Raw genomic sequence first — 13,978 nt, 5'->3', positions numbered from 1 at the left:
CCACATGCCGCCGGTGGGATCCGAACCCACGACCTCCGAATTACGCGTCCGGTGCTATACCTCTGAGCTACGGCGACGGCTGTCAAACCTTCTGCTTTCGGGGGTATTTATGTTTACAGATAACCTAATCTTGAGAGTGTTCATCAGCGCCACCCATGTTCGTAAGCGGCGGACGTGGCACGTCCTGGGTTACCGCTGGTGTGACGTAGAACGCCATCGAACGGCGAGGGTGGAAGCTGTGTGACAACCATCTTATGCTTCCTATGGCATCAAGGCTGCCAGAACCGAGGCCCTCGCTAAGCAATTAAGCAAACAAGGGAAGGGGTATGAGGGGCTCGTTATAAATATGAGAGAAGCCAACAGCCACAGAAACCACGGAGCATAGGGTTCTTTTATTTTTTTTTTCAACGGCAAAATGTTTAGGTCAGGGTAAAGAGGTGAAGCAGTGGCTGTGTATGGGCTGAAAAATAAAATTCGAAGCGCTTGATTTTGAAGATGAGAAATACATGACATATGGCATGAATAGGTATTACCCCATGATGATAGGCAATAATTAGGGTGACTGTTAATGAAAGCATAGTACAGGGATAAGAGAACATGGCGTTGAAAGAAAGGTCTAGTTTTTATTAACACCCTTATTCCAAACGAAATTTTTGTACTGACAGATTTGGTGTGTAGATGAAATGTTAGATGACAGTCAAGCGTGATGCCGAGAAATGTAACGGATTCGAAGGCAGTGATAACATGATTTCCCAGATAAATGGGTGGGCTCGGGATGAAATGCTTTTGATGAGAGCGGAATATCATGAAAGTGGTTTTTGTAGGATTAAGATGTAGCAAGTTATTTTCACACCATAAAACAATATTCTGTAAGTCCATGCTTAATTTGTTTATTAGACAGCACGAACGAAGACGAGCACAAAAGACAAGAAAACGGACGACACAGCGCTGAAATGGACGATCAGCGCTGTGTGGTCCGTTTTCTTGTCTTTTGTGCTCGTCTTCGTTCGCGCTGTTTATTCAAGATGGTTAACCAACTAGCCCGCCTAAACGTGTTGTTTATTAGGCTTGTGAAATTGCTGTCCTGAGTGAATAATGTCATATCATCCGCGTAAAGTATACATCTTGTGTTAATTAAGGACAAAGGTTAATCATTGATGAAAATGAGAAAAAGAAGTGGACCTAAAATGGAAATTTGGTTTATTGGGGTTTTAACGTCCCGAAGCAACTCAGGCTACGAGGGACGCCAGAGTGAAGGGCTCCGGAAATTTCGACCACCTAGGGTTCTTTAACGTGCATCTAATAAAAAGAGTAGGATAAAAAAAAAAGCATGCTTGGATGGCTTGAGAACGCTTCGTTTCTGCGCGGACGCAAATTTGCAGCATCTTAGTCCCGATATTCCGTTACAACTTTCTTGCAAGCACAGAATTCTCTGAAGAAGGTTTACTTGGACTACATAGAATTTTGTAACTTTGTCTTGAGCGTTATCAAAGAGAATCAGTGCGTCTAAAGAATTTTTGCTCCCTTGACAGTGTCTGGTGAACCTGTCATGCACCATTTATCCACCAACTTGTTTCAGGGCATTTAGTTTGAGAACTCCAAACCACCCCTCTCTGGCAGCTGTGCTTAAAGGTGCACTGGAGAGGAATCTGAATTCGTATTTTTACCGCTGTAACTCGGTCTACACGTTATTTATTTATTTATTTATTTATTTATTTATTTATTTATTTATTTATTTATTTATTTATTTATTTACAATAATGCCAGTCCCAGCAGGGACCATAGCAGGTGGGCGAACAAAAATGACAAACATTATAAAAATTTGAGCAGTGCACTCTGAAATTAAAAAAAAAATGAATACAAATCAAACACAGGTGAACAGAACGGAACAAGCAAAATAAAAGAAAAGGTAAACATTAGCAAGGAAAAAGAAAAATACATGTCTAGGAGTCGGGTGGAGCATTGCCATAAGGAATTCAATTAGAGCACATGGGAACACAGCAGCGGAAAAAATAAGAGAGACTTTCTTCACGATTAATTAACAATCTAATGAAGTGATGAAAGACGGTTGAGTATGTCAGTGAAACTGCTTTATTCGGTAGTTGATAAGGATTCTATCCGTGACGTGAACTGAGATAATGTGGTTGCAGTTATGATTGAGGGATCAAGACGATTCCATTCTCTGATCACGAGGGGAAAGTACGAATACATGAACGTGTCGTTATGGCATGAGTATTCTGTTATCGCGCGTGCGTGTTTATGCCTCGACGGGCGTGATTGCGAGAAAGATATGTATTTTGATACGTCTATCTTGTAGTAGTTGTGCATCAGGTGAAATAAAAATTTTAGTCGTGCTTGTTGCGCTCTTGATGATAGCGTCGCTAAACCCGAAATAGCCGCGAGGTTAGTTGGTGAATCTGTGCGCTTATATTTGTTGTGTATAAACCGCAATGCTTTACGCTGTACTTTTTCTAGTTTTGTTACATTAGTCACTGAATGGGGGAACCAAACTGTGTTAGCGTATTCTAAAACTGGTCGAACGAAAGTAGTATATGCGAGAAGCTTTGTCGATGTGGGTGCAAGGCGCAGACATCTTCGAAGAAAAAATAGTTTGCGTAATGCTTTCGAGGTTATGCTAGCAATGTGCGCGTCCCATCTGAGGTCAGAAGTTAGTGTGATACCTAAGTACTTATGCTGGTGAACTTTCGTCAGTATTCTGCCATTAACAAAGTACGGAAAATCATAAGGCTGCCTTTTTCTTGTTACCGTCATGCAAACAGATTTAGTCGTGTTTACCGTCATTTGCCATGTTTTGCACCATTCGGTTATTTTGTTCAATGAATCGCTGAGTGAAATGTGGTCTTCGTAGCTGTTAATTGTTTTATAGATAATGCAGTCATCGGCGAAGAGTTTGATGTTAGAATCGATATTGTTGGTTATGTCGTTGATGAAAATTAAAAATAACAGTGGCCCCAACACGGATCCTTGAGGTACACCTGATATGACGGGTACTGTCGCAGATTCCATGTTCTGAAACAGTACGAATTGTGTCCGGTTTGATAAGTAATCTGAAATCCAATCTAAAATTTCCCCATCCCCGATGGCACCCCGTAACTTTGCTATTAATTTGTTATGACAGACGCGATCGAATGCTTTAGAAAAGTCCAATAATATAATGTCAGTCTGGCTACAGTTATTGATGGCGAATGCAAGGTCATGCACAACCTCTGTAAGCTGTGTGACGGTTGATAGCCCATGCCGGAATCCATGTTGGTTTGATGATAACAGATTGTGAGCATCAAGGAAGTTTGTTAGGTGTTTAAGGATGACATGCTCGAGCAACTTGCAAGCCGTGCTGGTGAGAGATATTGGTCTATAATTCGATGGTAATGTGGTGTCTCCTGTTTTGTGTATTGGTATAATCTTTGCCTTCTTCCAGTCGTCGGGTAAAGTTGATGACGAGAGAGATTTACGAAATATCAGACCCAAGTATCTGCTGCACCATTCTGCGTATCGTTTCAAGAAATCGTTCCGAGCGTTCTTAGAAACTTCGAATTACTGCGCTGTCCTGCTGATTTCGCTAACTGAAATCGGATTAAACGTCCCGGCTCCCGCCTTTCCTTTAATTCTCCGCAGACGGTGGGAGACTTGTGTGTATGTGGCATCAATTTTTTAAAAGCAGAAAAAATCAGCGAATCCACATAACGAAATCATTTCATCGCCGTTACATTTCGTTGCAGTAGCATATTTCTGGGCGTAATCATTATCACATGCCAGCGAGCGCATGCATTTCGACATTTCCCCTTAGTGTAAGCGGTACCTAATTTTTTTCTTATATTTCCACCGCTGTCAAGAGCCCGTCTTTCCTTGCTTATTTCGGTCGCATGCAAAAAAAAGAATATTCGGATTCTAAAAAAAGAAGTTGCACCAATTTATCCATCCTTAATTTGGTAATAAAACTAGTAATAACTCGGTTTCAACGTGTCGAGTAGACACGGGGCCTATATGATCACCGCTGTATAGGAGAACACTAGATTAACCTAAACCAGCTAGGGTTTTGGAGCGAGAGCTCCACTACGCCATATTTCTCCAAGGTCATCGGATGGTGCAGTTTGGCCTTCAGCAGGAGGAGCGTCGGAGGTGGGGCTGTGACGTAAGGCCAAGTGACTCGCCGCAGCTGAAGCCGCCGCAGCGCTGCTCCGACGGCGGTGCGCCGACCGCCGCTTCGCCAGATGTGGTCATGTGACTATGCACGTGGCTTGGCGTTCGCTTAAGAGGACGACGCCGCTCTCACACGCAGTTTCGCCATGGATAAGAGCGTGGCTGACAGTGCGCCTGAAACGCCTCGAGGCGTATAAAGCGTATGACCAAGCATAGCTAATTGTAATGAAGCTTTCGCTCTGTGTAAGGTTAAACCACTGCCTGTTATTGCGAAATCAATACTACTTGCACTTTCAGGCCTTTGCCGTGCCGCGGTGGTAACCACCATTGACCTTCATTTGACCTTGATTGCATTAGATTGGATTAGATTAGATTGGAATGGATTGGGCTGGACTGGACTGGATTGGATTGGATTACATTAGATTACATTGGATTGGATAGGAGTGGATTGGATTGGATTGCAGTGGATTGGATTGGAATAGATTAAATTGGATTGGATTGGAATGGATGGGATTGGATTGGTTTGCTTTGGATTGGACTGGATTGGATTGTATAACCGATACATCACCACAAGTCTAACCACAAGCACCACCGCCACCTACACTACCAGCTGTACCATGGCGTAGGTACGGATATTGCTTTCGCAATTACCAGGCTTAACCAAGCTAAGCCACAGCGAATTTTTTTATTAGAGCGCAGCTCTTTGGCGCCCGTTCCTGCGTTTCACGGCGTCGCCGTTGTCCCTCGTAACCAGCTCCGCAGCCGGGGCAGCGCGCTGTTCTAGCTGCGCGCTCTCCTGGCGCCATTTCTCCGCACGCCCAAGCCGAAACGCATAGAGCCCGCCGTTCGCCACTGCGTGTGCCCCTCCACCCTCTTCCTCTTTGGCGGCGACCGCGCGATAGTGCACGGTATCCTCCACTTGACGAAGCGCCGGCTCGGCATCAGCGGATCACATTGCGTGCATCCCAAGCCAAAGCGCAGAGCCACGTTCACTTATTTATTTATTTATTTCATATACCCTCAGGGTCATTGGCATTAGAGAGGGGAGTGGTTACAGGTGGAAAAAAAACATGACAATACAATAAACAATATGGGGCTATTATCAAAAAAGTTACAGATGTGTCTAATCATACAATGTTAGCTAAGGCGTTCTTGAAAAGTTGGTAATCTTTGATGGTTGCTGTTGGTGCGGGAAGGTGATTCCACTCTGCTGCTGTTCGAGGTAAAAATGACTGAAAGAAAGCGTTAGTTCTGCAAAATGGGACACCGACTTTGTAGGCATGATCTAATCTTGATGATAGGTGATGCGGGGAGGAGAGTAATTCACTGCGCAGGTGTGGATGATGAAAGATCTTATGGAATAGGCAGATACGAAACATTTTGCGACGTGAAGCTAAGGATGGCAGATTAAGGTTTGATTTCATTGAAGATATGCTAGCGGTCCATTATAGTTGGAGAGAATGAAGCGGGCTGCGTTACGTTGGACCATTTCGAGTGAATGAATAAGGTTTTCATGATGAGGGTCCTAGATGGATGCGGCATATTCTAGTTTTGGACGTATTAATGTCTTGTACAATAGCAGTTTCAGGGATGAAGGAGCTCTGGCGAAGTTGCGGCGGATGTAACCCAGCATACTATTGGCGTTGTTAACTATGTATGTGATATGTAGAGACCAAGTGAGAGTGGAAGTGATGTGCACACCAAGGTACTTGTATGAGTGTACTGATTCTAAGGGAATATGATTCAGAAAATAAGTGGGGATACTTCTGTCAGTCCTGGATACGCGAAGAGATTTACACTTATTGATGTTAAGTTCCATTAGCCATGTTTTACACCACGAAGAAACAGCGTTTAAGTCTGATTGAAGGGTAGTTATGTCGTCGCTGCATGTTATTTCCCGGAAGATTACACAATCGTCAGCAAATAAATGGATATGTGAGGAAACGGAAGGAGGCAAGTCGTTAATGTAAATTAGAAAAAGAAGAGGACCAAGGACGGAGCCTTGCGGGACGCCGGAGTGAACGGGATTTGACTGAGAGTTCTGATTATTGGCTGATACGTACTGCGAACGGTTAGTGAGAAAATATTCAATCCAAGTAAGAAGTTTGAGGTCCATGTTCATTAGCTGTAATTTGTAAAGTAACAGTTTATGACACACTTTGTCGAAAGCCTTAGAATAGTCAAGAAAAATACAATCTGCCATTGAACGATTATCAAGAATAATGTTTAGCTTGTGTGTGAAAGAGGCGAGTTGAGTTTCGCAGGAATACGTTTTACGAAAGCCGTGCTGTGAGTTCGAGAAAAATGAGTTAGATTCGAGAAAGTTTGCAATAAATGAATATATGATATGTTCTAATATTTTGCACGGGATACTGGTTAGAGATATAGGTCGGTAATTGAGAGGACAATGCTTGTCGCCTGATTTATAGAGTGGAATCACCTTACCGACTTTCCAGTCAAGGGGCAGGCATCCCGTCTCAAGTGATTGCTGAAAAAGTTTTGCTAATACAATGGATGAATAAGCAACAGTGCTGTGCAAAACTTTCACGGTAATTAGGTCACGACCGGGAGCAGAGGAGAGACGCAAAGATTTAATCACAGTTTCGACGCCACACGGTTCAATTGTAAGCGGGAACATATCGACTCGCTAGCAGCGTCAGCGGCATCAGTAGTCGCTGCTATCGCTTCGCCGCGCAACGTTCTTATGCGCCCACGTAATAGCTCTCTTCGCCCCCCCTCCAATGCCACCCCTTGTGCGGCGGCGATCAGAGCGCCGGATCCCGCTCGAGCCGAAACGCACAGCTACCGCTGTTCGCCACTGCGAACCGCCTGCCCATTATTGCGAAAGCAATACTACTTGCACTTTCACGCCTTTGCCGTGCCGCGGCGGTGACCACCATTGACCTTCATTTGACCTTGATTGCATTAGATTGGATTACTTTAGATTGGGTTGGACTGGATTGGATTAGATTAGATTAGATTAGATTAGATTAAAATAGATTAGATTACATTGGATTGGATTGCATTGGATTGGATTGTATAACCGATGCATCACCACAAGTCTAACCACAAGCACCACCACCAGATACACTACCAGCTGAACCATGGCGTAGGTACGGATATTGCTTTCGCAATTACCGGGCTTAACCAAGCTAAGCCACAGCGAATTTTATAACCAGTTTATTCTCTGCCGCCACTTCTTTCTGACCACAAAGCTTCCTTCATGACAATCAAGAACTGTTAGTGGAGTGTTTCTTGGAAAAGGAATATGTGTGAAAAATAGCAAGTTGTCTGTAATTGTACAGTCTGTCAAAAGTAACCAGGCTGCACGTTTTTCTTCTCAGTCGTATATTAGAGCTATTATGCCAGCCCTCAAGCTCTAATTCTCTGTATGGTAGGAAGAACCCCTGTTCTCACCTTCAAAGAACTTTTTGATCTTTAGGGAAGCCGTGAGGGCTCTACTATACGAATGATGAGCAAACCATGCAGCCTGGCTGCTTTTGACAAAGACTGTACATACGTGTGTTGCTCGAATTCTTTGCCTCAATCTATCGACAAGCTGAAACAGCTGATGAGCTGCGCTCAAATTTCACATTGGGAAGTAACGTAATCGTCGACAATCTTTTTTTCAACGTGTGACAGCGAACGCGTGTTTTTGCATTTCGCCTCCATCGAAATGCGGCCGCCGAAGCCAGGATCGAACCCGAGACCTTGGAATCAGCAGCCGAGCTCCGCAGCCATTGAGGCGTTTTTTTTTTTCTTTATTGCACCTGTGACCCATCGTGAGAGGTTTTATTTAGTACCTGCTGTCTGAGGCAACGAACGCTTACTAAAGTAAATGTGGCGCTTCCCACTGTGGTGGCTCAGTGTTACGATGCTGGGCTGTTTATTCGGGGTGCCCTGGTTCGAAGCAGGCGGCGTTTCGATGGAGGCGAAACAATAAGGCACCCGCGTGCTGAGCGATGTCAGTGCACGGTCAAAATTATTCCGGAGCCCACCACTACGGCACCACTACAGCACTTTTCTCCCTTCCCTTGCGGCGAGGTTGAGGTATCCATCGAGAAGTGAGACTGTTACTGCTACATTTCCTTCAGTCAAAAACCACCACAACAAAGTTGTTAGGTCGTTGCGCTAATGTTTCAGACTTTTGTGGTAAATGACGCAAAGAAGGGAAAGTATTCTTAGTCGGTGCTTAAAAAACTATACACAACTAATTTTATGAATGTTTTCTTCGTTCAGACGATGCCCTAGATATAGAAATACATAGATTACTGTCTGGTATTCGCCTATGGCTGCCGAATAATTGAAAGAATTTATTCTCTCGTGCTGTTTCGCTTTCGTCAACCGAACGATGGCTGTGACACATAGTAGAACTGCCGCCGCGGTGGCTCAGTGGCTATGGCGCTCGGCTGCTGACCCGAAAGACGCGGGTTCGATCCCGGCCGCGGCAGCTGAATTTCTTTGGAGGAGAAATTCGAGGCCCGTGTACTGTGCGATGTCAGTGCACGTTAAAGAACCCCAGGTGGTCGAAATTTCCGGAGCCCTCCACTACGGCGTCTCTCATAGCCTTAGTCGCTTTGGGACGTTAAACCCTATAAACTATAAACTAAACTACATAGTTGAACTTTCGGTCACGTGAGGCGCGGAAAAACTGCGATATAAACGCTGATACGTTGTTTTAACTCACTACTGCACGGATAAATCAGCCTGTTTCAAGGGCTGGAATTGCAACAAATTGCATTACAACACTTAGAGAGGAATTAAAACACTTAGAGAAATACTTGCCCGTGGAATATGTAAACCCCTATTTAAAAGAAATTTCTTACTTGAGCATTCCTGCTCTCGTTATTCGCATTTTCCTTCCTGTGGTGCAATTAATTTTAATGGGCCACAACGTTTTGAGATGTCAAAAACTGTTCTTGATAAAAACCCTGGTATGTTTAAGGAAGTGCTGTTTCCAAAAGTGAACGTATCTTTTATGAGATAGCATTTATATTATTTTGCAAAAACCACCCGCGTTCTCTTTGATTAAATTCCCTGATTAATCAAGAGGGTTGTGACACGATCAGCAACGCCAAGTTGGTTAATACGGGGACTATAATGTTGGAGTAGTTTCGAATGAATTATCGTATGGGATTATACTAAACTGACCTACCATTTCACCTTACATCAACTACTAATACCCATTAAAGGGCAGCTGCAGCACTTTTTTTAGAATTTCGCGATATTTAAGGATTCAAATCTACATAGGCTGCAGGTAAAGCATGCCAAGTGTCTTTTGCACTAGCATTTAAAATCGTCACAATCGACGATTCAAATTTACGCTTCTCCTCAATGCACCGGAGCAGTGCAGGGGAATTTAGTGTGTTGTCAAGGAAGGTATGATTTCAAATTACCGCTGTCGTCAGCCACACCCTGCCCTGACTCGTGAGACGCTGCCAAATAACTCTCGGCAGGGTTTGCCTTCGGTGGAGTTGGTTTTTTCCTTCAAAGCAGGCGTTTGTGCGTTGCAAATGTACCGGTACATTCGATGACGTCACCATGCGCCCTCAACTTGAAGCTTGAAGGGCGTCCGGATTTTAATCGGCAATTACTTCACCAATTCAAGCGCTAGCCCAATAAGACTTCGAATGCTTTACCTGCAAGTTTCTCGCATTCGACCCTCTGAAGCTCATTGATTTCTAAAACCTACGCATTTTCCCTTTAAGCCCCATGATTTCACTCAGTTATTTTCTTAATTCCACCCGCTAATCCAACATGATAAACGCACGTTAAGGAACCCCAGGTGGTCGAACGTTCCGTAGCCCATCACTACAGCGTCTCTCATAGCCTGAGTCGCATTGGACCGTTAAACCCTTTAAACCAAACCAAACCAACATAATCAATGTTACTCGATTTTCTGAGGTGAGCCTGCTTCCAAAATATATGAGGTGTTTTTTAATATTTGAGAGTGGGTGAACTGGCGAACGTAATCTCATTTTATTCAATGCCGCGGATAAGAAGAACCCACGTTTTTTCAGCATCAGACTGTCGTGGTCAATCTAATGTACACATATTTGATCCCAATGCGTGTTTCTTTTTTTTCTCTCTCTTTTCAGGGGCTTGAGTGAACTTGAAGTTGTTAGATACCACCGCAGCAGATACTATGGCAACACTGCGGAAGTAAAGGACGGCAGGTTCCTTTCTGAACCAGTTGGCCACAACCACTATAATAAAGTGCAGATAGAGCCAACGCCGCCAGTGCCAGTAAACGCAGGAGACTTCTTTTCCATTGCGGTCAGAATTGAAGGAAACATATACCTGCAGGCAAGTTGATTCAACTTATCTCTTTACAGTATTGGCGTCGTGTGGGTGCAGCGAACCATCGATACTATAATATACCGCAAAAAAATTCAGGGGGCACTTTGATTATCTAAACTGCGTAGAGGCGAAAGCGTTTTCCGCACCACTTTACTGCCTCTGTGTCACTGGTGACGTCACCACTGGATGGCGTCACACATAATGACGAATTACTAAGTAATGACGAATTGCTAATCAATGGCTAAATACTGATTAATGACAAAATATTAATTAACTGCTAATTATCGATGCTTAAGCTTCGCCTTTAGGAGTGGAACGCGACAGCGTGTTGTAGCGCTGCCGGGGAGCCCACGGAACGCCACCACTCGTTCGGCGCAATGCCTTGCCCTTTGAAAGCAACGCTTTCTGAGGAAAGGAGATGGCGCAGTAATTCTCTGTCATCTCGGTGGACATCCGAACCGCACCGTACAGGAAGAGAAGAAGTGGGCGTGAAAGAAGAATATCAAGATAGCCATCGCCTTTACCCTAGCCCCTGTAAAGGCCTCAAGAAGGCGGATGAGCGGCTCCTTCTCCGCCTCTTCACCAATACATTGCTGTGCCCGGCAGCCCTAAAACATTTCGACCCCTCCTTTAACGGCAACTGCCCGCACTGTAGTGCGGTGTCTTCGGACACATATCACATGGTGTGGGCCTGCCCCTCCAATCCGGCCATTCCCCCTATCCCCAACCCAGCCCGGGAGGACTGGGAGGCGACCCTGCTCGGCTGCTACGACTTACAGGCCCAACAAGCCTTAGTCGGGCGCGCCCGGGCGGCGGCTACCGCCACTGGGGTCCCAAACTAGGGACCTCCACCTAGTGTTTGTAAGGATCGGTCCCTTACGGACTGATCCAAACATACCTCCAGTTCATTCGAAATAAATGTTTTCACCACCACCAAAGAAGAAAGAAGGGCCCGTAATGAGGAAAATGGAAATTGTAATTGGGGAAAGTAAATTAGGCAGTAACTGCCTCACATATATCAGTGGACACCCGTCATCGATGAGTCAGCCCAGGGGCTGGATGTTACGTAACGCCGAAAGACGGACGGGAGTATGAGCCATTAAAGGCTTTCGCCTTAAAAGTATGGTCGGAAGGGATTTTTTCGTCGAAAAAACGGACACCGCTCTTTTCCACAGGTTTTGAGCGGGCGCAGCCAGTCAGCGCTCCGCGGAATTCTCGTCCTGTAGGCGGAAAATCCATTCCTGCATGCAAACTTTTGTGCGGATCACAAGTTTAATAAGTTCATCATCTAATTGACACGTTTCTCCCATTGAGTGGCTTTCTTGGCATTATGCGCAACTTTGAAGCCAACGTGAACACTTGCAATAGCTAAGCCTCGCCAGCGCTTCGGCACCGGCCACAGCCACCATCGCCGCGATCGGCCTTACCGGCCAGCAGCTACTCCGCAACGGCTTCGACGATGGATGTGGACCACACCCACTGCTACGATCCCGATTCTATAGGATTCAGAAATGTTCCGAGCGGCAGCAAAAAAAAAAAAAAGCCGAGACTCACTTTAATAATTCAAAGCCAGAACCTGGATGGAAGGCTACATTCCTCATGACAGGGCAGCAGGCTCAAGGACACACGATTCTGGAGGCGAGCGAACATGCCCAGAAGTCAGTGGAGGAGGTTCCGACGGGCCGAGAAAGGCCGTCTTGAGTTCCAGAAAAAAGAAATGGGCTAATAGAGAAGGAGTTGACGCTCTCATACTCTCTAAGATGACGTTCGCCAATGCCTAGCAAAAAGGAGAGACCAACTGGATATTGTTAATATTGTTACACGAAAGGCAGTTAACAAGGCGCTTGGGTTACCTTTATGTATATCCGCGGAGTGCCTGTTACAGTTCGGGATCCACCACACCATCGACGAACTAATAGAGGCCCACCGTGTCTATCCATCTGCCTGGCTCTCAGCATCTTAACCTGGCAGGAGAATATTAAAAAAGCTCAGAATCAGGCCACCCCGTGAATTGCCGCCGACAAGATCGACTTGCTCATGCAGATGATGTCACACATAACGACCCACCCCATATCAAATCACATGGATGAGGAAAACAACAAAAGAAGCGAGGACACGAAATATGTCGATGCGCCAGCACCCGTAAACGAGGTCCCGGCAGTTGCAAGAGTTGCGCCCCGGAGGGAGCGCTATAATCGCAACAGCCTTAGCAAAGCGTTGGATGTCACATCGGCTGAAGAAGCACCTATCACACTGTCGATATCGAAGAATAGCGAAGTAGCAATTATGTCCGAGGCAAAGAAGCGTTGCGCAAATAAATCAGGGCTCGCGTGTATTCTCTGTGCTGGAAAATTTTGAAAACGCCAAACACCCGGAATATCCAGATCTTCTCGACACCAGGGCACCTCTCAACTGCGGGCAATGAGGCGGCCAGCACAGCTGCTCGAGCTTTCCTTCTCCCAGCATCTGACAAGCAACCTCTCTTTGACATCATTTAGAACCCCTCACCCTTACCAGGTTACGCAGAAATTACGGGGTGCTATAGGATCAAAAAAAGGAAGACAAAAGCCTTAACAAATCTGAAGAACACATAATCAGGCGACTACAAACTAATACTCTGCCAAATCTCTCATCATCGTCATCAGCCTGACTACGCCCACCGCAGGAGAAAGGCCTCTCCCATGTCCCTCCAATTAGCCCAGTCCATTGCCAGCTGCAGCCCCCGTATCCTAGCAAACTTAACTAAAAAACAGCCTAACTTTCCGACGCCCCCTGCAACGCTTTCCTTCTCTTGGACCCTTTTCCGTTCCCCTTCAGGACCAGCGGCTACCTTGCCTGGTGAAGTACTTGATCACAATTTTCTGTGAACAAACTAATTTAGCCTAATCCCTATATAATTAGTAAATGCTATCCAGACACATACGATTCACCGTCTCTTCCGTGGAGCACTTGTCACATTATTTCACACAGTTTGGGCATGTCAAGAAAACCCAGACTTCGAATACAATCCCTGACTGACATATGAGCACTGGGAGGCAAGCCTTCACAGCCACAGTCCCCTCGACCAGAAGTCTTTGGTGTAGTGGGACCGGATTATCATGGCGACCAATGGGTTCTACCAAACCCACCGAGTATTCATGCTCTTAAAAAATGTTTTTCCTCCTCCTCCTCCTACCTATAATCAAAAAGATACACGTCCTCCGGTCGGAAGATTCTAAAGGCGTGTTTGTGCGATGATGCACTTTAAAGGTGCACAGACCAAAAATGCTCAACGCAAACAAATGATTTGTTTTGTGGGCTTAATGAGACGCCTTCCAGCAAGTTTCTGCCGCAGGTGTTGAGTAGAACGTATTGTAATATGACCTTCACTTCGAGTGACGTCAATGTGCACGTGCTCCAATAGTTGTAACGTCACCGTACCCAGTGGTTTCTTATATGAAAACCCAGTACTTGCTGACTACGCCGACGTCATCACGAATGCCCAGGTTGGCCGGTCAACTTTTGCGTCAAAGTGCAC

At 45.4% G+C, this 13,978-nt stretch overlaps 1 protein-coding gene across 12 annotated transcripts in view; it reads left to right on the top strand.

The window, feature by feature from the left end:
• Positions 1 to 13,978, top strand: part of LOC149366344 (uncharacterized) — a 435,928-nt gene that overhangs the window by 392,158 nt on the left and 29,792 nt on the right. For all 12 annotated transcript variants that reach the window (XM_089550296.1, XM_089550271.1, XM_089550283.1 and 9 more), the window contains one exon: positions 10,260 to 10,467. In XM_089550296.1, coding sequence (XP_089406422.1) covers positions 10,260 to 10,467 — 208 coding nt within the window. The remainder of the gene's footprint in view (positions 1 to 10,259; positions 10,468 to 13,978) is intronic.

This window comes from Amblyomma mixtum, chromosome 1 (genome assembly GCF_055824585.1).
Source record: "Amblyomma mixtum isolate Tamu chromosome 1, ASM5582458v1, whole genome shotgun sequence".
NCBI lineage: Eukaryota > Metazoa > Arthropoda > Arachnida > Ixodida > Ixodidae > Amblyomma > Amblyomma mixtum.
This window is presented reverse-complemented; position numbering and strand designations above follow the sequence as displayed.